A 27636-nucleotide genomic window follows, 5' to 3' on the forward strand; every position below is an offset into this window, starting at 1 on the left:
CTGGAGCATACTTTGGAGGTCTGGTTGTTTCAGATGGGTTCTGGAGGGTTGAAATGAAAATCAGCTGATGATTTCGTGAACTTGCCCACAACTTCTTAGCAGATATAGTTCCAGTTAATAAGTAAAAATTGAAATATTTGTTTTTAATACTAAAGAATATTGTGGATATGCTACTTTTATCATATATTAAATTGTCATTCATACTTCGACTAGTTCTGTGCCCTTTGCATTTCTTTGACTTACTTTGTATACTTGTGTTACAACAGTTGTATTTTAATTACTGTAGACCTATTAAAACATTTAATTATCTGGTAGAGAAAGTTCTCCACTTAAAAAAATTGTCTTGTCTATTCTCACACATTAATTTCTCTAGCTGAACTTTTGAAATTGTCATGAAATTTTAGATAGGCACGGTAGCTCATACCTATAATTCCAGCACTTTGGGAGGCTGACGGATGATTGCTTGAGCCCAGGGGTTCGGGGCTGGCCTAGGCAACATAACGTGACCCTCTCTCTACAAACAATTTTAAAAATTGGCTTGGCTTGCTGGCACATGCCTGTAGTACCAGCTACTTAGGAGGCTGAGGTGGGAGAATTGCTTAAACCCAGGAGGTTGAGGCTGCAGTGAGCCATGATCATGCCACTGTACTCCAGAGCCTGGGCAACAGAGCAAGACTCTGTTTCTAAGAGAGAGACAGGGCCGGGCGTGGTGGCTCACACCTGTAATCCCAGCACTTTAGGAGGCCAAGGCGGGTGGATCATGAGGTCAGGAGATTGAGACCCTCCTGGCTAACACGGTGAAACTCCATCTCTACTAAAAATATAAAAAATTAGCCAGGCGTGGTGGTGGGCACCTGTAGTCCCAGTTACTCGGGAGGCTGAGGCAGGAGAATGGCGAGAACCTGAGAGGCGTAGCTTGCAGTGAGCAGAGATTGGGCCACTGCACTCCAGCCTGGGTGACAGAGCGAGACTCCGTCTCAAAAACAAAAAAAAAAAAAAAAAGAGAGAGAGAGAGAAGGAAATTTTAAAACCAAAAAAATTTCTATCATTGTTTGATTTGGATTGTAATAAAGTTTAATTTAGTGAAATTAATGCCATTATTACATTATTGAGTTTTCCCTTCTAAAGATGGAAAATTACAAGTTGTCTATTTTTTATTTTAGTCCTGGCTGAAAATGGTAACAAAGGCAGAGTCATTGTTGAATCATGAAAGAAGAAGAAATCATGGACATAGGTTCTTTGAAACAATCAAGCCCTGGATTAGGTATTATAACTTCTTAGGTGATGGTGAAGTCAGGAAAATATTTATAATGACTATCTTGAAGGTACTAATAATATGAACATGAAGCCAGGCCACAGGGAAAGTCTTTTTACATTAAATTTATATTTACTCCGCATCTTGTTTTAATGAAATTCTGTCCTGGCAGGTTTCTTCCTAAAATGTTTATTGAGACATCTCGACTCTAAAAGTTTAAAATTATTTCCTTAAGTATAACCTTTAATCTTGAAACTAGGGTTACTTATTAAAAATAATGTTAGAAGAAATTATATTTGTTGGATTTTCTTTTAGGAATCTAAGTATACACATGAATACTAGTACATGAGGAACCTACCTGAATTAACTGATCATTCTCTCACTGTCTGTTAATTCGTTAGCTGGATTCTGTAACCCTCAGTGTATTGTAATTGAATTTAATCCACTGATTAATTCATTAGAAAGCCTCAAGATCCTCTGGTCTGCCTTTTCCTCTTCAGAGGGAAAAATAATAAATTCCCATTACTCTAGCACTTCTGAAGAATAGTTTTTCTATGCTTCAATTTATTCAAACTTTATATTTCTTAATAACTTTTATAATTTTCTATGTTTAGGTGGAAACTATTTGTTAAGTTTATTCATTGATATTTTGTAACTTTTTACCAACACAAAAAGAATCAAATTTTCATATTTTCTAACTAGTTATTGCTGGCTGATAAAAATACCATCAATTGTTTTGGATAACTTTATCTTATATTAAGCTATCAAAGGGTCTTGCTGACTTTGTTTACCAATTAATTCTGTTGAATTTTCTGTATGATATAAAATGTCGTGATCAATCTAACCATTTTTTCTTTTAAAATATGTATAAATGTTCCCCCTTATTGCATTAGCTAGAGCCTTCAGAATTATTTTTAATCATAGATGTGAGAATATACACCATTGTCTTATTCCTAAATGTAACAGAGACATAGTACAGGTGAGGTAACTAGGTGTTATCTTGCATGTCAATTCCAAATCATGTGAAGGGCTGTCTGAGGAGCTGAGTTAAATGTGATTCTGAGGCTGTGTCAGGAAACAGCGGTATGGCTAATTATCAATAGCTACCATATTTTTGTGAGGAGGTGATTGTGGGACATGGATTAATAATATTGATAGATGTTCTAACATTTAGCTTTACTTATATGTAACTTCTATTTTGATTGCCTTTTTGATCTAACAGTTACCAAGACAAAATATCTAATTTACAGGTAGAAACTGCCCCCGCCCGCCGCCTTTTTGTTAGAGAGACGGCTTCTCTCTTTGTTGCCCGGGAGGGAGTGCGATCATAGCTCACTGAAGCCTCAAATTCCTAGGCTCAAGTGATCCTCCCACCTCAGGCTCCTGAGGAGCTGGGACTACAGGCATGTGCCACCACATCTAGCTAGTTTTAAAAATTCTTGTAGGCATGGGATCTCACTATCTTACCCAGACTGGTCTCGAAATCCTGGGCTCAAGTGATCCTCCTGCCTCAGCCCTCCAAAGTGCTAGGATTATAGGCATAAGCCACCATGCCTGGTAGGAACCCTCTTTTTGTAGTTCATATTTAGTTTAATTGCATCACGGTTGAACAATGTTTGAAATTTTATTGAAATGTTCTTCGAGTTAATTTCTGCAAATTGTCTACAGGTATATGTAAAGGACATGCATTCTGTTTTGGGAGGTAAAACTCTATATATCTTATAAACCAACCTTATAAGATATTTAAATATTTTTATAGCCATAATCATTTTTTGTTCAATTAGTCATGAAATTCTCTGGGAAAGGCATAATAATTTATCTTTCTGTGATGATAGTTTTGTCAAATTTTTCTTTCTTTTATAATAGTATTTGCTAATATTGGTACATTGTTTTCTGTTGTATAGATATTCATATGTTTAATATCTTTTGATAGATTATTTTAATAAAAATATTCTGTCTAGATCAGTTGAATGTTTTTACTAACTTTTGCCTGGTATGCATTTTTCATATATTTTTATTTTGAAGTTTTCTATGTGATTTTATTTTAGGCATAGGCCCCTCACTTACAAATATAAAAGATGAGATACAGAATTGAAAAGATGAGACTTATATGATTGACATCATCACCAAAAACAGTTGACATCCAAAATTGAATCAGTTTTGAACTTAGAATTCCAAACAAGAAACTTGCTATAATATGTGAACAAATTCCATACACGATCTCTTCAGCTACAAGAAAGGGGCATAAATAAGAAATAGTTAATAGAACTTGCCCTTAATTTTAATTGATATTCCGGGTTAATTTTCCTTTTCATCATTATCTTTAAAATTAGCTAACTGCCGCAATGAACATGAGAGTGCAGATATCCCTGCGACATACTGATTTCAATTCCTTTAGATATATACCCAGAAGTAGGATTACTGGACCATATGGTAGAGTTCTACTTTTAGTTTTTTGAGGAACTTCCACACAGTTTTCCATAACAGCTTTACTAATTTACATTCCCACCAACAGTGTACAAGAGTTTCCTTTTCTCTGCAATCTTACTAACACTTCTCTTTTATCTTTTTGATAAAAGCCATTCTAACAGATGTGAAGTGATATCTCATTGTGGTTTTCATTTGCATTTCCCTAATGTTTAGTGATGCTGAACATTTTTTAATGTACCTGTTGACTGCCAAGTGCTGTAGCTCATGCCTATAATCCCAGCACTTACAATCTCTCGGGAGGCCGAGGTGGGCAGATCACTTGAGGCCAGGAGTTTGAGACCAGCCTGGCCAACATGACGATATCCCATCTCTATTAAAAATACAAAAATTAGCTGGGTGTGGTGGCACATGCCTGTAATCCTGGCTACCTGGGAGGCTGAGGCATGAGAACAGCTTGAACCAGGGAGGCAGAGGTTGTAGTGAGCCAAGATCACACCACTGCACTCCAGCCTGGGCAACAGAGCAAGACTCTGTCTCAAAAAAAAAAAAGTACCAGTTGACCATTTGTATGTCTTCTTTTAATGTCTGTCTGTTCTTAGCCTATTTTTTAATCAGGTTATTTATGTCCAATATATGGAGTCAACTAAGTGTCCATCAGTGAATGAATAAAGAAAATATGGTAAACATACACAATGAAATAGTATTTGTCCTTAAAAAAGAAGGAAATCTTGTTATTTACAACAAGATGGAAGAACCTAGAGGACATTATGCTAAGTGAAATAAGATAGGCACAGAAAGGAAAATACCGCATGATCTCACTTATATGTAGAAACTAAAAAAGTTGAACTTACAGAAATAGAGAGTAGAATAATTATTACCAGAGGCTGGGGATGTAGGGAGAAAGAGAATAGGGAATTGTTGATTAACAGGTGCAAAGTTTCCAAGAGAAAGCAATAATAAGTTTTCGGATCTATTCCACAGCAAAGTGACTGTAGTCAATGATAATGTATTGGTATTTCAAAATAACTAAGAGAGTAAATTTCAAATCTCTCATCATAAAAAATTATAGTTAAATGAGGTTATGTTAATTAGCTTGATTCAATCATTCTACATTGTATATATATATATATATCAAAGCCTCACATTGTACCCCATAAATGTATACATTATGATTTGTCCATTAAAACTAATGTTAATAAAAATAGCTCATTGTCTTTGGGGTAGGTGGACAATATTTTCTTCTTTCTGTGTTGAAAGAGTTTATTTTCAACTGCTAAAAGCCACGCTTAAGTTTGTAAAATTCGGTCAGTTTAGTTTAAGAGCTCCTTTCGGTCTCCATTAAGGAATTTATTCAGTGCCTTTAACGTGTCAAACATGTAATAGATTTTAGAGATACATGAAGGAACAAGTAGGAAGTCCCTAAACTCATGGAAGTGATACTCTAGATCTAATGTAATACACACAGGAAATACAGAAAGAGGAATGTCTCTAGGCCTCAGCTGGGTGAATCTCCTGCATTATGTTGGCCTGCCAAAGTGACTGATCGCTTCCTTATTTTTGAGCATTTCATATGTTTTAGCTTTTCACCCTGATAAACAATGTTGCAATGTATATTTCTGTACATACATTTTTTTGTGCTTCTCTGAGTGCTTTTTAGGTTCCAAAAGTAAAATTCATGCACCAAAAGATATTTGCTTCTTTGGTGTTGTTACTTTTATATTTGGCTAATTGCTTTCCACAGAGCAATGTCATGATGCCCTTCCCAGGAAAACAGGGAGCCCGAGGCCATCATAGGCTCATTTGCTGGAACTACACATGCCTCTAGGCCACATGAGCGCTAGGCACAGAGCTGGTCACGGCAATAATTTTGAGTCCAGCATCTCCTGTCACTGAAATATAGGATGGAGGCTGACTCTACTTGCAGAAACATACAGGAATCTGGAGTTAGAAGACCCCAGTTTGAAAGTTGCTTTTTCCTTTAGGAAAGGAAAATACATTTTAATAAGTAACATGTTTGATAACTAGATTTGTTTAGCCAAGAAAAGTCTCAAAGCAAAGCCATTACTGCTTATACTGTTTTAAAATTTCTAGCACTCAAATTGGAAAGAGTAAGAACTCCGAGTGAAATAATCTTTCTTAATTTTTCCCTATTATAAAATATGTGCTAACTTCACAGATTAGTAACACTGTTTAAATAATTACAGAAGTTATAAAAACAATGGTTACTCTGAAAAGTATTGATTCACAATTGTCAAATGAAATAGCAGTAAAGCTTATTAAGCATCTTTATTTCTTTTTTTTTTTCTTTTCTTTTATTATTATTATTATTATACTTTAGGTTTTATGGTACATGTGCCCAATGTGCAGGTAAGTTACATATGTATACATGTGCCATGCTGGTGCGCTGCACCCACCAACGCGTCATCTAGCATTAGGTATATCTCCCAATGCTATCGCTCCCCCCTCCCCCCACCCCACAACAGTCCCCGAAGTGTGATGTTCCCCTTCCTGTGTCCATGTGTTCTCATTGTTCAATTCCCACCTATGAGTGAGAATATGCGGTGTTTGGTTTTTTGTTCTTGCGATAGTTTACTGAGAATGATGATTTCCAATTTCATCCATGTCCCTACAAAGGACATGAACTCATCATTTTTTATGGCTGCATAGTATTCCATGGTGTATATGTGCCACATTTTCTTAATCCAGTCTATCATTGTTGGACATTTGGGTTGGTTCCAAGTCTTTGCTATTGTGAATAATGCTGCAATAAACATACATGTGCATGTGTCTTTATAGCAGCATGATTTATAGTCCTTTGGGTATATATCCAGTAATGGGATGGCTGGGTCAAATGGAATTTCTAGTTCTAGATCCCTGAGGAATCGCCACACTGACTTCCACAAGGGTTGAACTAGTTTACAGTCCTACCAACAGTGTAAAACTGTTCCTATTTCTCCACATCCTCTCCAGCACCTGTTGTTTCCTGACTTTTTAATGATTGCCATTCTAACTGGTGTGAGATGGTATCTCATTGTGGTTTTGATTTGCATTTCTCTGATGGCCAGTGATGGTAAGCATTTTTTCATGTGTTTTTTGGCTGCATAAATGTCTTCTTTTGAGAAGTGTCTGTTCATGTCCTTCGCCCACTTTTTGATGGGGTTGTTTGTTTTTTTCTTGTAAATTTGTTGGAGTTCATTGTAGATTCTGGATATTAGCCCTTTGTCAGATGAGTAGGTTGCGAAAATTTTCTCCCATTTTGTAGGTTGCCTGTTCACTCTGATGGTAGTTTCTTTTGCTGTGCAGAAGCTCTTGAGTTTAATTAGATCCCATTTGTCAATTTTGGCTTTTGTTGCCATTGCTTTTGGTGTTTTAGACATGAAGTCCTTGCCCATGCCTATGTCCTGAATGGTAATGCCTAGGTTTTCTTCTAGGGTTTTTATGGTTTTAGGTCTAACATTTAAGTCTTTAATCCATCTTGAATTGATTTTTGTATAAGGTGTAAGGAAGGGATCCAGTTTCAGCTTTCTACATATGGCTAGCCAGTTTTCCCAGCACCATTTATTAAATAGGGAATCCTTTCCCCATTTCTTGTTTTTGTCAGGTTTGTCAAAGATCAGATACTTGTAGATATGTGGCATTATTTCTGACGGCTCTGTTCTGTTCCATTGATCTATATCTCTGTTTTGGTACCAGTACCATGCTGTTTTGGTTACTGTAGCCTTGTAGTATAGTTTGAAGTCAGGTAGTGTGATGCCTCCAGCTTTGTTCTTTTGGCTCAGGATTGACTTGGCGATGCGGGCTCTTTTTTGGTTCCATATGAACTTAAAAGTAGTTTTTTCCAATTCTGTGAAGAAAGTCATTGGTAGCTTGATGGGGATGGCATTGAATCTGTAAGTTACCTTGGGAAGGATGGCCATTTTCATGATATTGATTCTTCCTACCCATGAGCATGGAATGTTCTTCCATTTGTTTGTATCCTCTTTTATTTCCTTGAGCAGTGGTTTGTAGTTCTCCTTGAAGAGGTCTTTCACATCCCTTGTAAGTTGGATTCCTAGGTATTTTATTCTCTTTGAAGCAATTGTGAATGGGAGTTCACTCATGATTTGGCTCTCTGTTTGTCTGTTATTGATGTATAAGAATGCTTGTGATTTTTGCACATTGATTTTGTATCCTGAGACTTTGCTGAAGTTGCTTATCAGCTTAAGGAGATTTTGGGCTGAGACAATGGGGTTTTCTAGATATACTATCATGTCATCTGCAAACAGGGACAATTTGACTTCCTCTTTTCCTAATTGAATACCCTTGATTTCCTTCTCCTGCCTAATTGCCCTGGCCAGAACTTCCAACACTATGTTGAATAGGAGTGGTGAGAGAGGGCATCGCTGTCTTGTGCCAGTTTTCAAAGGGAATGCTTCCAGTTTTTGCCCATTCAGTATGATATTGGCTGTGGGTTTGTCATAAATAGCTCTTATTATTTTGAGATACATCCCATCAATTCCTAATTTATTGAGAGTTTTTAGCATGAAGGGTTGTTGAATTTTGTCAAAGGCCTTTTCTGCATCTATTGAGATAATCATGTGGTTTTTGTCTTTGGTTCTGTTTATATGCTGGATTACATTTATTGATTTGCGTATATTGAACCAGCCTTGCATCCCAGGGATGAAGCCTACTTGATCATGGTGGATAAGCTTTTTGATGTGCTGCTGGATTCTGTTTGCCAGTATTTTATTGAGGATTTTTGCATCAATGTTCATCAAGGATATTGGTCTAAAATTCTCTTTTTTGGTTGTGTCTCTGCCAGGCTTTGGTATCAGGATGATGCTGGCCTCATAAAATGAGTTAGGGAGGATTCCCTCTTTTTCTATTGATTGAAATAGTTTCAGAAGGAATGGTACCAGCTCCTCCTTGTACCTCTGGTAGAATTCGGCTGTGAACCCATCTGGTCCTGGACTTTTTTTGGTTGGTAAGCTATTGATTATTGCCACAATTTCAGCTCCTGTTATTGGTCTATTCAGAGATTCAACTTCTTCCTGGTTTAGTCTTGGGAGGGTGTATGTGTTGAGGAATTTATCCATTTCTTCTAGATTTTCTAGTTTATTTGCATAGAGGTGTTTGTAATATTCTCTGATGGTAGTTTGTATTTCTGTGGGATCGGTGGTGATATCCCCTTTATCATTTTTTATTGCATCTATTTGATTCTTCTCTCTTTTTTTCTTTATTAATCTTGCTAGCGGTCTATCAATTTTGTTGATCCTTTCAAAAAACCAGCTCCTGGATTCATTTATTTTTTGAAGGGTTTTTTTGGTCTCTATTTCCTTCAGTTCTGCTCTGATTTTAGTTATTTCTTGCCTTCTGCTAGCTTTTGAATGTGTTTGCTCTTGCTTTTCTAGTTCTTCTAATTGTGATGTTAGGGTGTCAATTTTGGATCTTTCCTGCTTTCTCTTGTGGGCATTTAGTGCTATAAATTTCCCTCTACACACTGCTTTGAATGCATCCCAGAGATTCTGGTATGTTGTGTCTTGGTTCTCGTTGGTTTCAAAGAACATCTTTATTTCTGCCTTCATTTCGTTATGTACCCAGTAGTCATTCAGGAGCAGGTTGTTCAGTTTCCACGTAGTTGAGCGGTTTTGAGTGAGATTCTTAATCCTGAGTTCTAGCTTGATTGCACTGTGATCTGAGAGACAGTTTGTTACAATTTCTGTTCTTTTACATTTATTGAGGAGAGCTTTACTTCCAAGTATATGGTCAATTTTGGAATAGGTGTGGTGTGGTGCTGAAAAAAATGTATATTCTGTTGATTTGGGGTGGAGAGTTTTGTAGATGTCTATTAGGTCCGCTTGGTGCAGAGCTGAGTTCAATTCCTGGGTATCCTTGTTGACTTTCTGTCTCGTTGATCTGTCTAATGTTGACAGTGGGGTGTTAAAGTCTCCCATTATTAATGTGTGGGAGTCTAAGTCTCTTTGTAGGTCACTCAGGACTTGCTTTATGAATCTGGGTGCTCCTGTATTGGGTGCATATATATTTAGGATAGTTAGCTCTTCTTGTTGAATTAATCCCTTTACCATTATGTAATGGCCTTCTTTGTCTCTTTTGATCTTTGTTGGTTTAAAGTCTGTTTTATCAGAGACTAGGATTGCAACCCCTGCCTTTTTTTGTTTTCCATTTGCTTGGTAGATCTTCCTCCATCCTTTTATTTTGAGCCTATGTGTGTCTCTGCACGTGAGATGGGTTTCCTGAATACAGCACACTGATGGGTCTTGAGTCTTTATCCAATTTGCCAGTCTGTGTCTTTTAATTGGAGCATTTAGTCCATTTACATTTAAAGTTAATATTGTTATGTGTGAATTTGATCCTGTCATTATGATGTTAGCTGGATATTTTGCTCATTAGTTGATGCAGTCTCTTCCTAGTCTCGATGGTCTTTACATTTCGGTATGATTTTGCAGTGGCTGGTACCGGTTGTGCCTTTCCATGTTTAGCGCTTCCTTCAGGAGCTCTTTTAGGGCAGGCCTGGTGGTGACAAAATCTCTCAGCATTTGCTTGTCTGTAAAGTATTTTATTTCTCCTTCATTTATGAAGCTTAGTTTGGCAGGATATGAAATTCTGGGTTGAAAATTCTTTTCTTTAAGAATGTTGAATATTGGCCCCCACTCTCTTCTGGCTTGTAGGGTTTCTGCCGAGAGATCCGCTGTTAGTCTGATGGGCTTCCCTTTGTGGGTAACCCGACCTTTCTCTCTGGCTGCCCTTAACATTTTTTCCTTCATTTCAACTTTGGTGAATCTGACAATTATGTGTCTTGGAGTTGCTCTTCTCGAGGAGTATCTTTGTGGTGTTCTCTGTATTTCCTGAATCTGAATGTTGGCCTGCCTTGCTAGATTGGGGAAGTTCTCCTGGATAATATCCTGCAGAGTGTTTTCCAACTTGTTTCCATTCTCCCCGTCACTTTCAGGTACACCAATCAGACGTAGATTTGGTCTTTTCACATAGTCCCACATTTCTTGGAGGCTTTGCTCGTTTCTTTTTATTCTTTTTTCTCTAAACTTCCCTTCTCGCTTCATTTCATTCATTTCATCTTCCAGGGCTGATACCCTTTCTTCCATTTGATCGCATCGGCTCCTGAGGCTTCTGCATTCTTCACGTAGTTCTCGAGCCTTGGTTTTCAGCTCCATCAGCTCCTTTAAGCACTTCTCTGTATTGGTTATTCTAGTTATACATTCTTCTAAATTTTTTTCAAAGTTTTCAACTTCTTTGCCTTTGGTTTGAATATCCTCCCGTAGCTCAGAGTAATTTGATCGTCTGAAGCCTTCTTCTCTCAGCTCGTCAAAGTCATTCTCCGTCCAGCTTTGTTCCGTTGCTGGTGAGGAACTGCGTTCCTTTGGAGGAGGAGAGGTACTCTGGTTTTTAGAGTTTCCAGTTTTTCTGCTCTGTTTTTTCCCCATCTTTGTGGTTTTATCTACTTTTGGTCTTTGATGATGGTGATGTACAGATGGGTTTTTGGTGTGGATGTCCTTTCTGTTAGTTTTCCTTCTAACAGACAGAACCCTCAGCTGCAGGTCTGTTGGAGTACCTGGCCGGCTGTGTGAGGTGTCAGTCTGCCCCTGCTGGGGGGTGCCTCCCAGTTAGGCTGCTCGGGGGTCAGGGGTCAGGGACCCACTTGAGGAGGCAGTCAGCCCGTTCTCAGATCTCCAGCTGCGTGCTGGGAGAACCACTGCTCTCCTCACAGCTGTCAGACAGGGACATTTAAGTCTGCAGAGGTTACTGCTGTCTTTTTGTTTGTCTGTGCCCTGCCCCCAGAGGTGGAGCCTACAGAGGCAGGCAGGCCTCCTTGAGCTGTGGTGGGCTCCACCCAGTTCAAGCTTCCAGGCTGCTTTGTTTACCTAAGCGAGCCTGGTCAATGGCGGGCGCCCCTCCCCCAGCCTCGCTGCCGACTTGCTGTTTGATCTCAGACTGCTGTGCTAGCAATCAGCAAGACTCCGTGGGCGTAGGACCCTCTGAGCCAGGTGCGGGCTATACTCTCCTGGGGCACCGTTTCCTAAGCCCGTCGGAAAAGCACAGTATTCGGGTGGGAGTGGCCCGATTTTCCAGGTGCCGTCTGTCACCCCTGGAAGGGGAACTCCCTGACCCCTTGCGCTTCCCGAGTGAGGCAATGCCTCGCCTCTGCTTCGGCTGGCGCACGGTGCACTCACCCACTGACCTGCGCCCACTGTCTGGCACTCCCTAGTGAGATGAACACGGTACCTCAGATGGAAATGCAGAAATCACCCGTCTTCTGCGTCGCTCGCGCTGGGAGCTGTAGACCGGAGCTGTTCCTATTCGGCCATCTTGGCTCCTCCCGCATCTTTATTTCTTAAGGAAAATTTGTATTTCAAAGGTGTTGAAGTTCAGAGAAAGTCCTAATGTCTAAAAAAGTAAATTCATTGTTCTCTTTCTCCTACAGCAGAGTTTTTATTGTTGAAGTTATTACTATTATTATTTTAACAGTGATTAATTACAGTTTTTATTCCTCTGAAATATAAAAAAATAAAGTTCCATTCCATTGATTATTATCAAAATTACAAGGCAAGCTCTATGGAGGCAAGGGGACTTTGCTTATTGTGTTTATGGTTAAATCCTCAGGTCCTAGAATAGAAATTCTCACATAGTACATATTAATAAATAATTGTTGAATCAGTGAATGAATGAACTTCCACATCAGAACCTTTATTCTTCCTTTTCCTTTCCCTTCTCCCAACGAGTACCAAAAAAGTTCCCCTGATTAGCCTGTAGATGTCATTTCTGATATAAGCTTCCCTGAAAATCCGTGGTCAGTATGTAATATCTTAAATAAAGCCTGGTAGAACACTGAACCAGGTTTAGTAGGTGAACATGGATCCTCCTGAATGGCATGCATGATTATACTTCTTTCAGGTTTTTTAGTTCGCCCAAGGGTGGCCCTTGAGTTTTTAAAATGCTTCTGAATATAGAAATTTCTTTATTGCTCACCTTAGTCAACTTCAGGAAGGTCATAGCTATAGGAGGTTTTATGGTGAGCGCTCTCTGAGTGCCATATGGCGTCACCTCCCTTTGCACCCTGGGTTTTAGTAGAGGTTGTATTTATGGTTGTTTGGCTTTTACACATATCACAGATGGTGAATTGGAAGTACCTAAAGATGACGTACCTTTCTGTGCTAAACTGAGATTCCAGGTTCACCACAGATGCTCCAAGCTTCCATGGGCTAGGTAAACTAACACCGTACTGACAGCTTCACCCATCTGCTGTCCATAAGCCTCAAAGGCTGAAAGCAAATACCTCCTATGCCCAAGTTGGGTAACTGTCCCCCACCTGGATCAGCTCCTTTGAGGGAGGGGTGAGAGGGGTGGTGGTCCTCAGGATGATTCTTCTTGGGAAAGAATATTCTTCACTTCTGAGTTTTAGGATAAGGCAGGAATAGGAAAGAATAGAGGTATACAGGGTCCCTGGCTGCACAACAATGAAGCACTCTCTAGGGACAGGGAAAACAATTACAGCTAAAATCTCCTCTTCTTGAGTAGTAGGAGAGGTAATTTAAGATATTCTTCATTGCTGAGGGAAGGGGTGGAGTAGAAGAATCCCACTGCAGCAGAGTGGATTGTTTGATACCATACAGATCAATAGAATATGTTGTGGAGGCACCTCCTAAGCACACCTTTTCCACAAGAATGGGGGTAGTGGTGGAAGGAGACAATGCTACATAAGACCTTAGAACAAAGAAGACACCCAGTGCATAGAATAGTAGGTCGTCAGTTTATCAAGGAGACTGTAATAATTGCTTTTCCAAAACCCGTGCAAGTGGACCACAATAAAAAGGTAAATAAATTCTTAGTAATATTATGAAAATGCTTTGATTTCATAGACACCCGGAAAAGATCCTATGACCCCCCTTCCTCCACTAGCCAGGGATTCAGAGACTAAACATTGAAATGACTTCTCTAGGAGGAAGATACAGGGTTTTGACCAGAGAGGAGCACGTAAGATACTTCTAGGGATGGTGATAACATGAAATTTCTTCTCCTGATTAATAGTTATATAGCTGTATACATTATAATCACTATTATAATATACATATATCATTTATTTTATATACACACATAAACATGATAAAGGGGAAAAAAGTACTTATGGTTTTGGGCTATCTGAAAGCAGTAAATGAAACAGCTCATGGGCACTTTGCAATCCCTCTGCTTACAAGCACTATTCTCTGGCCCTGTAGATGGCTAATAACTCATACTTCCTCCTTTATTTGACAGCTTTTTATGTTGCCTGCATGAGATATAGTCCCAGGGCAAAGGGAAGAGAAGCTGCCTCCTCTCACTACTAGTGGATGCACTATTTGGCTTATCTTCTAAGCTCGTCTTCAGCACATAAAAAAGAACATCCCTCATTCTGGTTGTCTGGCATTCTGGTTCAGCCCAGGCCTGTGCAATGTTGCTCCCATAAGCATCTTCATGAAGAGTCTCAACCCAGTCTCACAACAAATATGTAACTAACATTAAGTAATGTGTAATAGTGCTTTGTAACGAGTAAGTCACGAAACCAATACTCACTATTATATTCCTACAAATATAACTTATGGTAGGATATTACAACATACACATCAGCTTTCAGAAAATACAGGATTCTGATGTTAAGGAAAATTTTTTAAAAAGATACTTACCTAAGGTATGGTTTCTTTTACTTTGTAGTCTTTTGTCAAAATCCATAATACTAGTAAATGTAATTAATGATATAACAGAGGTCATCAGACTTTCTCCATTAATTAAACTGATGAGACTTCTAGAAAGCCCTACATACGTTGAGGGGGAAAGGTGTTTTTTAAAGTGAGAAAAACATTAAAAATTAAACGTTAAAGAATACAATTTTCTTAGCAACTATAAGGATGGTCTTAGCTATGGATTTACTGTAAGTTAAGTTTAGACAATCATAATTGGCACTAAATTAATTATGGCCCATTCTGTTTATGTAAGTGAGATAATTAAAGTCCTCATTCCTTGCTTCAAAGCACAGAGGAAAACATGAAATTTATTATTATTTTTAATTCAGTGAGTTGTTCTATATAAATACATGCATGATAAATCAGATATATTTAAGGCAAGACAGAAAATGATGATTGAGGAATAAAGTAAATTTACAAACCAAAGCTTTATAACATGACATCCAAATAAAGCATTAAGACAATTGTTCATATAATCTAGCTAGGCTTAGAAATTATCTGACTTTCTCATTCATTCTTCCCAATGGTTTTAGAAATCAATCTCCATGAATGGAGAGTTCCTGATATTACTCACTTCCATCCAAATTTTCCTCTATTTATGATGGCATTCTAAGTTTAAACGTCTATCAGTTGTCCTTTTCCTCTGCCATTAAATGTGCATGTAGTGGTAAAACTACAACTTTGAGCATCTATAGTGATTTTCTAAAAGCCATAGGAGGAAATGTTATTATACAGTAAAAGTCCTTTCTGTGAATCAACCACTCTATAACTGCAATCACAACCTAACTACAATCAGTATGCTGATAGACGAGAAGAAACACCAAGGCTGTTCCTGTGTGGCTCAATTGCCTTGGCCATCCGATACTTCACCTCTGCCTGTATCTATGCCCTTCGCTGTAAGACTTGGCAGTGTTTCTCACCAAAAAGATCTAGTTTGTTTTTTTATGAGACTCGATGACAGCAGAAAATTTCTGCCTCCTCTCTGACTCCTGCCACCACCATGGCAGCATTCCTCTGTAGGAATATAAGAGATACATGAAGGAAACAGATCTTCCCAAATGAGGCCATTCTGGATCACTTAGTGCCCCCAATGTCCACCAGCTGATTACAGATTCCTTAGTGAACCTAGCAAGATCAGTAGAACCCAGCCCATATCATCAGAACTGCTGGATTCATGAGAAATAATAAATAATTGTTGTTTAAGACACCACACTTGGAGTTGTTTATTACTCAGCAAAACCTAACTGATATTATTGTATAATTATTCCATTTTAGAAAATGGAAGTATGGCAAAATGTAAATATTCAGAAATACTTAGTAGATATAAGGGCATAGGAGGAGTCAAAGGACACGAAAAGCTCAAGCCAATGTGAACGTACTTATGTATTCTGACAGTCCTGGGCAAATTTTTCATGTATATATATATGAAAAAAATATATATATGCACATAAACACGTACACACACATACACATATATACATATATCTAAATCTTATAAATCTTGCTTTGTCAACTCAGGAACAATGCTGCCAAGAAGAAATTACTTTTAAAAATTTCTTCTGGAAAGATACAGTGAGGAAACAAAATTCTGAAAGTAATGGCAAGATGGACAAAATTTATGAAAATAACCTTGCAAGGTACTCTTCATAAATTAAGTTCAATAGCAGCAGAGTAGAAAATCAGTGGAATACTAGATTACCAGAAAACGAAGTTAGACAAGAGTGAAATCAGCTCTCAGGTATCATAAGAGTCTCTCAAATACAGAGGAGAAAAGGGCTGGCACTGACAGTCACAAGGAGGCAAGATGTGTGCTGAGAGTAGGGGGAGGAAGACAAGAATCCAGGGTTGGGTGGTGGATGTTGGCATCTTCTTCTAAAGTGTCATCTCACTCTCTTAATGTCCTTTGTCTTGAAGGCTCAGCTCTCATTTATTCATATATTTACACTTGATGTGTCTCCCCTACTCTATTTCTACCTGCCTCAGATAGCTATTTCCCCTTTAATTGGCTAGAAAGTGAAATTAAAATTGAAAAGAGTATGCGTGTTGTGTGTGTGCAAATGTGTGCATGGGTTGCCATATTAATATTCTATTTTAAAGCAATTTTTCTAGTTCTCATTATTAAAAAGTGATGAAGGGGGACAATAAAGTTATTGTTTTTCTTGCATGAGGCTTTTTTTTTTTTTTTTTTTTTTGCTTTTCTGGGCTAAATTGAGTTGGTATTTTACTTTTAAATATAGATAGATTTTTCTTAAAATAGTATACACTCAAAACACTGTGTGATTGTTGATTTTACCATTTTTTGACTTTTTAGGCTTTCGGTCTTGATGATGACAATGACTCCAAAAGCAAAATATTTTTAAAATGGCATTGTCCTAATGATTCTTTACATAGGAAAACAAATATTGGGCAACAGAAATGTCACCACAGTGTATATGCAATATTTAATGTCCTAGAACTGTTCTGTTGGCTCAAGGTAGAAGTATGTATAAAGTCAAGGGTTCTAAACTAATCCCCTCCCCATCACTGGCATTTCTTCTGCCCTAAGCATGACCTCCAGAATCTCTGCTTATTCCTCAACCCCCAATCCCTCACTACCTGACTTCTCATAGTGAAAATCTACCAAAAGCAAAAGATCTTAAAACAAATACAAGTTCATTATGAAATTATAAATATAGAAAAAGAGAACAATATACCTACCAAGGTCTCTTATAGCAGCTGCGGTTAGCATGGGATCTGAACTCACAAGGATAGCTGAAAATAATAACCATGGGGTGGGCTTCAAAAGTAATTTATTTACAGATGCCAGATGCCAAAGAACTAAGATATAATTAACCAAAAAGCCAGGAATTGTAATTACAAGTATCTGCAAAGAAATTTTACAATTAGAAAAATCAGACTGCTTTTGTAGTCCATTTTAAGAAGAATATAATCAGGATTATTGGAGATACTGAATCAACCAACACCAACAGTACCCACCAGCAGACACAGGAGTGGGGCCATCTAGCTCATGCTGCTTCAGCTGACTTCCACTTGACCAAAGATGCAGGAGATGGCTTGGCAGAGCTCAGCTGAGACAACCCAAACCCCTTTTATGTTTGTTCTTTTTTATTTCATCTTTTTGTCATTTGTCTGAACTCCATGTGTCTGGATTTGGCTTAAAAGTATAAATTATTCTAACAAATTATTTGCTTCTAATGCAGTTTAGGTCATGGCCTGTATTTACAAAACTGTTTTGATTACTTTGAAAGAAACATACACCCTACTTATGATCTGGAGTGTTTTTTCTTGAGGTCTTTCCCTGATACAGTTCAAATCTCACATATTAAAAAACTTAGATTTTTGAATTAAAGTTTAGCTGCTTCTGTGTTTTCTTCTCTGCTTTTATTCTCTTAGATATGAATGTAGGAAGCTCTAGAACATAGGTATTTAAAACATGACTTTTCTTAGCAATTTCCTTTTACTGGAGCTAATACACTTTCTCATAGCACTCTTGTAGCATTTCCGAGTTAAAATTATATCTGGTATGAAGTTATGTGAGTCAGATTTTCAGAATTACTGTTTTCTTTCATAATTTTTCCCCTGGGTCTTTGATATGCTAGGCAATTGCCAAGATATGGCTTATTCACTAAATTATGAAGCTGAATTTATTACTCCCATACCCTTTTCTTTCTTCTTTGTTCCCTATTTTGGAAAAAAAATTTAAAAATTTGAAAATAGATAATATGTGGTTCATGAATGAATGATATTACCAAAAAAGAATGCTTACCTGCCAAAATAACTTTTGAAGCATGTATGTATCCATGTCAAATGCAGTAGTAAAGAAAATTACTGGTGTAAATATACGAAAAAATAAGTCTGGACTCATCCATTGTATGGCGTTTGCGTATCTGTGGACCTAATATTATACAAATATATCATCTTCTCATTTATTCATCACTATTAGAATAGAATACATGCTAGGCACTTCTAAATCTAACAGTAGAGAAAGACAATTTTTAAAAGATATATCACACAAAGGAGTAAGTGATCGTATCAAATTCTAGAAACTACAAATAACTGGCCATGGCTTATGTAGAAGATATGTGTAGAAGAATAGAAGGGATAGAGACTGGAAAGTTAATGCAATTCATGCAATAACTAATTAACAATGTTTAACATGAGATATTTAGTGGAAATGTGTAACTCCTATTATAGGTATCCATTCAACATTCACTTACTAGGGAAACACTGAGTGCCTACTGTGTTAGGTAATATCTTTGCATTTGGGAGATAATTCTCCATGCGTCTTTTGTGTTTCTCCATGGTTTATGCATACAGGCATTGATTGTTTTTCTTCCAGACTATCTTTTCATGAATGTTGGTATGGCTTAGAAGGCAGAGCAAGTGTCGTCCTCCAGAGCAAATGACAGGTTTACTTTACTGTCTAGTGTAATAAAGATAGTATCTCCCTCAGAGACATTTATTACATTTAAAGAACAGATATAGGAAGTACATGGACATGGGTACTAAAGAATATGCAGCAGATTTTCAGGCAATCAAGACGAAGAAAGAAGTTTCAGGTAGGTGGATAATCATGCACAAAATTCACAAAGGAGTAAGTGATTGTACCAAATTCTAGAAACTACAAATAATTGGCTATGGCTTACACAGAAGATGCGTGTGGAAGAACAGGCAAGAGAGCAAATGAGCTTACTACCCATTATAGAGGATTCGGGTTCTCTAAGCTTACATTTCTTCTCCTGTGGCCAGATATATAACCCAATGTAGGTGCAGATTTCACCTGGCCTTCTTTGCTTCTTTGGGATTATGGTTCAGGAAACAGGCACAAGAAAGTGTTAACTCTGGTTATTGCTATTGCTGTGGATAATAAAACCCTTTTTCTCTGGTCCAGGAGTCCCATCTCTTTTGCTGGGATCATGAAACTGGCAGGCTAGCTTATTAGCTGGCAAGTAGAGAAAAATCTTAGACCCTTCATGGATCTTAACATTGGTCGCTTCCTTTGCAGGAGTTGCTGACAAATAGTAAAGCTTATAGAAGTACTTCAAATTGCATCTGTGTCAAAATCGTATGATTATAAAACCTGTTTATGACATGTAAAGTAGTAAACTGCTTCTGGTTCTTACATGAATACATGTTTTGTATAATATTTTTAACATCAATGACTAAATTTGTTTGGTAAAGTCAATCATTTCAGACAAGTTCTCACATCCATTCTGATTGACTAGAGCAGATATTGGCAAATTACGGCCCCTTGGCCAAATCTGCACACTTAAGAGACTAGTTTCTCTTCTAACAGAAACCCTTTAAAACAGTTTTCACTGAGTAAATAGATTAGTTCAATATTAAAATATTTTTGCTACTCAAGTCCTGTACCAGCAGTACAAAGTCTCCCTGAGCTCCTATGTCATTAGCAATTTTTTTCCAAGCTTTTAAAATCTGTTTAACATTCCTTGGCCACTAATACTTTCAGTAGCTGTATGTACTCAGTAGCTGTATGTACTCAGCTTTTGCAGATCTCAGCTAGATCTCAGCTTTTGCAGGCCTGGCTCCTTTTTCTACATACCTGATCTGATGCTTGCCACATCACAATCATCTATCAACTGGCAGAACAGTGAGGGGATGAATAATTTTTGCAAATTTTAAATGCCATCTCTGCATTTATATAATTCTCAAATAAATAGTGTAAAATACTCATTTACAATACACACCTGTGAAGATGTAAAGCTTAATACTTCAAAACTGCATCCAAGTAAAAATAATATCACAGGGACAGGAATTGGAAAGTCTTCCAAGTGCCGGTTCAAAAATGCTGCAAAAAATATGTTGTTACTGAAAGGCAATGAGATATCTCATTTATAGAACTTTAATGTGACATGATTTCTTAAAATTGTGAACAATGTCTTACAGTTTCACTACTTGTTTTCTCTTTTCGTGAGTTTAAAATCCTCCCTCACACTTATTAGCACACAGAATCAGTGTAACTGTTAATCTACGGGGTTACTGTTTTACCTCTCCTATGATGTACCTCATTCTCATCTCCTTAGATACTTAACAAACATTACTAGCAATTATTGGCTCTTGGGTTACTATTGAAATATTTGTAGTAGTTTTGTACACATTATAAATCAGAGATTAGTTTCTTTAGCAATCCTGCAATAAAAGGTTAGTAAGTAAACTTTAATGAAATCTTCTGGTTCAGGAACAATGAGAAACTAGACCAACTTAAAAAACTAGTTGTGGAATAGTGGGTTTTTTTGCAACTGGTTCATTTTCCTCCTGTTTTCACTCATTCTGGCACAATCTGACACCATCGTCCTTCTTGTAAGGCTGAGCCTGAGAATGCAAAGCAGAGAGGCAGGACCAAAATTGCGATGAATCCGCAATGGGTCTCCAGGTGCAGTCTCTGAAACTGGAGGATATAGGGAGAAAGGGCTCTCCGATGCAGAGATAATGGGGAAGCTCTTGGCATGGTTGGCTGCAGGTATGTGATCCCAGAGGAGCAGGAGTCAAATAGGATATGCCGACTTTTAATTCAAGGAACACTTTTCTGAAACACTTTGCCACAGTGAAGGAAATAAGGAATTGTACTCTCAGAGATTTTGGGAAAAGATGCATGGGTCTTGGAAGATAATTACTCAAAATATGCAGGGAAGGAATAAAAGTGAAGGGCATTTTTCTTACAGAACATCATTTGTCATATTTATTTGATTAAGACGTTGAAGATTTATATCATAAGGATCTAGTTTGAAGCATTAAGAAGAATAAGACATCGGTTTGAAAAGAGGAATATGAATTCTGCTAAAATTGAAGCAAGAACAAACATCAAATTTATGTTGACACTTGGGTGGAAGAATGGTGACTTAATTGATGCTTTATGAAAAGTTTATATATGTTTAGAGACAATGCTCCAAAGAGAACAGTTTACAAATGAATAATTAGTTTTAAGAAGGGATAAGTAATGTTGAAGAAGAAGCCCACAGTGGCAGATCATCCACATCAGTTTGTGAGAAAAAAATTAATCTAGTTCATGGCCTAATTGAAGAAAACCAACAATTAACAGCAGAAATGACAGCCAACACCATAGACATCTCAGTTGGTTCACCTTACACAATTCTGACTGGAAAAGTTCAGCAAACTTTACACCTGAGAGGTACAAAAACCATTGCACCCAGATCAGCTACAGACAAGAGCAGAGCTTTCAATGGACATTTTAAAGAAATGGGCTCATGATCTTGAAGCATTTCATTGAAAACTTGTAACAGGAGATGAAACCTGTCTTTACCAGTGCGATCCTGAAGACAAAGCACAATTAAAGCAATGGTTACCAAGATATAGAAGTAGTTCAGTCAAACTACAAGTGGACTGGTTGAGAACAAAGGTCATGGCAACAGCTTTTGGATGCTCAAGGCATTTTGCTTGCTGACTTTCTGTAGTGCCAAAGAATGGTAACATCTGTTTATTATGAGAGTGTGTTGAAAAACTCAGCCAAAGCTTTAGCAGAAAAATGCCGGAGAAAGCTTCACCAGAGAGTTCTTCACCACAGCAATGCTCCTGCTTGTCCCTCTCATCAAACAAGGGCAATTTTGTGAGAGTTTTGATGGAAATCACTAGGCATTCACCCTATAGTCCCAGTTTGGCACCTTCTCACTTTTTTTTCCTAATCTTAATAATTTTTTAAGGGCAGTACATTGTTCTTCAGTTAATAATGAAAAAAAAAACTGCATTGATGTGGTTAAATTCCCAGAACTCTCAGTTCTTTAGGATGGACTACATAGGTGGTATCATCCCTTACAAAAGTGTCTTGAACTCGATCAAGCTAATGTTTAGAAATATAGTTTATGTTTTTATCTTTTAATTCCATTTTTCCACAAATTTTTGAAGTCTCCTTGAATATCCACCCTTTATAGAGGGGAAAAATTCTTGTGACTATTCATGTTAACTTAAATTAATGCTGACTTAATTTTCTATTTTATAAATATACACAAACATAAAAATTGATACAAATTTTGTTTATAGCCCTTAACAAACAAATTTGTGAAATAAATGCATTCAGAAACAAACTAAATCAACATTAATGGAATGGATGCTACTGTTTTACCGAGGCGTAAACATGGTACTGGCTGCTATGGAAAGAGTTACAGTCATGTGCCTTGTGATGATCGTTTTGTCTACAACTTTACTCTTTGCAGACCTCAAGACTATTGAAATGAGGGGAGGGGATCTGAATTCCCAAAAGAATGTCGACTGGGCATGGAGGCTCATGCCTGTGATCCTTGCACTTTGGGTGGCCAAAGCAGAAGGATCCCTTGAGGCCAGGAGTTCCAGACTAGTCTGGCAACAAAATGAAATCCTGTCTCTACAAAAAATAAAATAATTAACGAGGCATGGTTGTGTGTGCCTGTGATCCTAGCTGCTTGGGAGGCTGAGGTGGGAGGATCACTTGCACCCCAGGTGTTAAAGCTGCAGTGAGCTGTGATTATTGCCACTACAATGGGTGACAGAGCAAAACCCTATCTCTCTAAAAAAAAAAAAAAAAAAAAGAATGTCTTTGTGCTATGCAAATCCTAATTTGAAGAATTCTGCATTAAATTCTCTCCAAACATTTTTCTAACTCCAGTAAGCAGTTCAGTTTTTATTTGATTCAGGATTAGGCTTGGACAGTAGTTAACTAAATTGGATTAAAAGTTAACTGTTTTGTGAACTCATAAGGAGTTTTGCTTTTTTTAGATACAGGCAGTCCTTGCTTTGCACAGTTCCAATATGCATAAATAACGGTTACCACAGTTAAGTTAAATAAAACCAGTCCAACAATGTGGTTAATATTTCCATGACCACAGTATTGAGAAAACTTGCATAAATTTTGCAGCTAGCTCTTTAGTCCACAAATCACTGTGCAAAAAAAAAAAAAAAAAAAGATGGGCATCATGATCAGTCGCCTATTACATTACTTCTTTCAAAGTTTGTTGGTGATTCGTTACTGATCATCTATTCAGTTCATGCACAGATAGCAAAGCACAAAGTGCATAGTAGTGTTGCCTCCTCAACCCCAAGGATTAAACTCACGACCATTTACAAAAATGGATAATCAAAAGAGGTAATTGGTTAGCAAGGGACAGGACAGCAAAGAAAAGTGATAATGCTGGAAGTGAAATTGGATGTGATTAGATTTGAAAGTGGTGGCAGCAAAGCAAAGATATGTTGAGACTCAGACCTGCATGAAACTGTAATACAAACATATTTTAAAAGTCTGATAAAATGTAAAAAGGTAAAGTTGCTTCAATGTCTTTCAGTTTTAGTTGCACTGGGAACAGAAAGCTGCTTGTGGTTGAAATGGAGCATTTACTTGTTTGGATTGAAGACTAATCAAAAACAAATCCCAATCAGTTTGACTAGCATTCAGGCCAAAGTGATAACTTTAGTTACTGCATTGAAAGAAAATGATAATGACAAGAAGACTGAAAGAGAATATATTATTACCAGTAAAAGCTGGGTTCATCATTTCAGAAGTCGGCATGAATTGATGTTAAGCTATCTCATGAAGCTGCAAGCTTCAGATAGAATGTTACAGAAGATATAGCTGACTATGGGAATGTTAGCGCTGCTGCTGTTCAAGAGGCAGTTCTAGATATGTAGCCAGGGGAATTTAGCAAAGTCAAATGTATAGACATAAATTAAGAAAGTGGTTGTTATGTAAAGAACGACCATGTCTCAGGAAGTGATGCCAGCAAAAAACTTCACATTAAAGGAGCTCTCAGATACTTCATTACATTGAAAATGCAAAGGATAAACTTTTGGAAGCTGACCCGAAGTTAAGAAGGAGTGAGACAATTTGCCAAGGCATAGAAAAGACGCTCACTAGTAAGTTATATGATAAGACAAGCACTATTCAAACTATTCTTGATAAAATTATAAAGAAATGTTTTAGTGTTTCAATGTTTCTAATATTTTAAATTACTAAAATTTAGTATACTAAATAAATATTAGTTTTACATTATTAGAAAAAAATACTTTATTTTTTTTTTTTGAGACAGAGTCTCGCTCTGTCGCCCAGGCTGGAGTGCAGTGGCATGATCTCAGCTCACTGCAAGCTCCGCCTCCTGGGTTGAGGCCATTCTCCTGCCTCAGCCTTCCGAGTAGCTGGGACTACAGGTGCCTGCCACCATGCCCGGCTAATTTTTTTATTTTTAGGAGAAACAGTGTTTCACCGTGTTAGCCAGGATGGTCTTGATCTCCTGAAAAATATTTATAGCCAACAACAAGAGAGGTTTTTGTTTTGAGAAGGTGTGATGCTATGTCACCAAGGCTGGAGAGCAGAGGTATGATCTCGGCTCACTGCAACCTTCGCCTCCCAGGCTCGAGCGATCCTCCCACCTCAGCCCCCCAAATAGCTGGGACCATAGGTGTGCACCACCACTCCAGGTTAATTTTTTTGTGTTTCTAGTAGAGACGGGACTTTGCCATGTTGCCCAGGCCAGTCCTGAGCTCCTGAGCTCAAGCAATCTGCCCGCCTTGGCCTCCCACAGTGCTGGGATTATAGGCATCAGCCACCATGCCCAGCCAGGAGAGTTTTTAATCTAGCAAATTTGAAAGTCACAGAACAATCATAAATTTTTGCATAGATTAAGATTACACTGCATAATTTCAGCTTGCGTGTTCAAAGCCAGGACTCCTTGCGTGTAAAACAAGCTAGGGAGTCTGCATATTTAACCAGATGTAAATATGCCCATCAAGTCTACAAACAGCTATATTTTTCCTTATGGTATTCGGTTATAATTTAACATTTACTTCTTTTTTTTTTTCCCCTTTGAGATAGGATCTAGCTCTGTCACCCAGGCTGGAGTGCAGTGGCATGATCTTGGCTCACTGCAATATCCACCTCCTGGCTCAAGCAGTCCTCCTACCTCAGCCTCCTGAGTAGGTGGGACTACTGGTGCGTGCTAACAATTTTTGGTTATTGTTGAGACGAGGTTTTGCCGTGTTCATGGGGCTGGTCTTGAACTGATGGACTCAAGTGATCTGCCCATCTCAGCCTCCCAAAATGTTAGTATTACAGGTGTGAGCTACTGGACCTGGCCTAACATTTAGTTTTCATATTGCTTTCATGTGTTGCTATATCAAAAGCTTTGAAATAAAATTTTTATAATACTGTGAAAAAAATTACTTATTACACATTAAAAAGCCCATAACAAATATTTAACTTTGTGTATTATTGTTATAAAAGTGCAATAAGTAATATCATAACATTTGCTTCCATTTCATTTTTTTCTGCTTCTTCGTAATACAGTCCCTAATCAGGTCAAAGAAAGTGCAAAAAGTGTTTTCTTTTTGTTTATACCATGTTCTTTTCTTCTCAAAATAGCAGGCATAATTTATAATTTGGACAAAACCTATGGGACACCCTGCCCCAACCCTTGATTTTCTGCCTGTTTTCTTCAATTATCTCCTTCATTGAAATCTGACCCTGACATAGCAAGTAAGAAGGTATGAATGCACACTTTGAACCCAATAGGGTGAATGTTATGAAAATCAGATTCTACACGTCTCTCCATAGGAGCAAATTATTATTGGATTCATTTTATTGCAAATATTGAGATAAAGGTATAAGTTTGAGAACAAAATTATATCCTATTACTTCTACTTTCCTTAATTCTATATGGTAGCATTTAGAAGATGTACCGGAAGAATAAACTCAGATAAAGAGAGAATGATACTTACCTCCAATGGTGCTGATCAAAGACAATGTTAGAATGACTTCAGGGAGGTCCTCAGTACTGGAAGAAAAACTACTTAAATATTCCAGCCATGTGTCAGAAAAATTTTTGTGAAGATTGATGTTAGAAACAATCTCCGTATGATCATCCATCTTGTTGTTTTTCACAGTCCATCTGAATCTAAGAAACATAAGATTTGCCTTCTTGGTGGCCTTCTAATAATTTTCTAAAAAAGAAAAAAAGCCCTATTCTCCTTTAATTATTTCTAGTGATTTCTCATGGTCTGCCAAATTTAGGGATGCCTCTCCCTTCTATGATGCTTTCAAGCTAATGTAATAAAAAAGTCAGAGCCCCAAGTGATAGAGACTACCAGTGTTACCTTATGTTTACTTACAATGCCAAGCACTACTCAGTTGTTACCCACTCTGAATCCATCCAACTGTCTGAAAGAAGGATCCTCCATCTAACCATTCACACTCACCAATGTGGTCATTGGAACCACAAGCTGGTGCAGGTTACTTAGCTCTGTGGAAGGACAACAAAGGGTTTTGTCCTCAGATTATCTAAGCCTCTGCAAGCACGTTCTGACAGCTATTCCAAAGTAGGAGGGAAACCAGGGAAAGAATATTTGGATCTCTTTTGTTGTTTTATCCAGACAGAAATTAATAAATTATGATGATATCCAATCACAGCCTTCTTTGATCTCATTTGGGACACTGACAGACCAGGTGTTCTCTAAATTTATATGTGTATATAGCAACCAAGAATGTATGAAAAATATTAAAACCAAAAAATTTTCTTAAATCAGGGAAACTGTTACATGTTCTATTTGTTACTTCTTGGAAGAGGAACAAGAGGGGCCTTGATAAGAGTTTGAAACAATAGACAGTTAACCACAGTCAGGCAATCTCGCCTGCTTCCCATGGAAAAGAAAGTTTTACATCAAAGGTCTTACATTTCACACAGGATATTATGATTCTATCTCTCATAATGGTAGCTTGACATTTTTTAGTGCCTTCTATCGGCATCTCATATGGCTGCCTTGCTAAGAAATTATAATTCCTGGCCGGGCACAGTGGCTCACGCCTGTAATCCCAATACTTGGGGAGGCCGAGGCAGGTGGATCACGAGGTCAGGAGATTGAGACCATCCTGGCTATGGTGAAACCCGGTCTCTACTAAAAATACAAAAAATTAGCCAGGCGTGGTGGGGGGTGCCTGTAGTCCTAGCTACTCGGGAGGCTGAGGCTGGAAAATGGCATGAACCTGGGAGGCGGAGCTTGCAGTGAGCCGAGATTGTGCCACTGCACTCCAGCTTGGGCCACAGAGAGAGACTCCATCTCAAAAAAAAAAAGGAAAAGAAATTATAATTCCTCTCATAATCTGGCAATTTGTTTTTTCAGTTTCATACACACACACACACACATATATATATGATATATATATGTTTTCTTATGTCTTCCTTTTTATTATAAAACAATATTTTGAAGGGGAAAATAAATAAATACATG

At 37.8% G+C, this 27636-nt stretch overlaps 1 protein-coding gene across 2 annotated transcripts in view; it reads right to left on the reverse strand.

Moving 5' to 3' along the window:
* SLC9C1 (solute carrier family 9 member C1) overlaps positions 1 to 27636 on the reverse strand; it is a 171580-nt gene that overhangs the window by 137944 nt on the left and 6000 nt on the right. Inside the window, exons 2-7 of one of the 2 annotated variants that reach the window (XM_054482328.1) lie at positions 26131 to 26306; positions 20124 to 20224; positions 18182 to 18310; positions 17113 to 17278; positions 14359 to 14487; positions 3323 to 3484 (exon numbers count right to left, since the gene is read on the reverse strand). In XM_054482328.1, coding sequence (XP_054338303.1) covers positions 3323 to 3484; positions 14359 to 14487; positions 17113 to 17278; positions 18182 to 18310; positions 20124 to 20224; positions 26131 to 26278 — 835 coding nt within the window. In that variant the 5' untranslated portion in view covers positions 26279 to 26306. The remainder of the gene's footprint in view (positions 1 to 3322; positions 3485 to 14358; positions 14488 to 17112; positions 17279 to 18181; positions 18311 to 20123; positions 20225 to 26130; positions 26307 to 27636) is intronic. The other variant, XM_054482329.1, reaches the window with a different exon arrangement.

The sequence above is a fragment of the Pongo pygmaeus genome, chromosome 2 (assembly GCF_028885625.2).
Source record: "Pongo pygmaeus isolate AG05252 chromosome 2, NHGRI_mPonPyg2-v2.0_pri, whole genome shotgun sequence".
Lineage (NCBI taxonomy): Eukaryota > Metazoa > Chordata > Mammalia > Primates > Hominidae > Pongo > Pongo pygmaeus.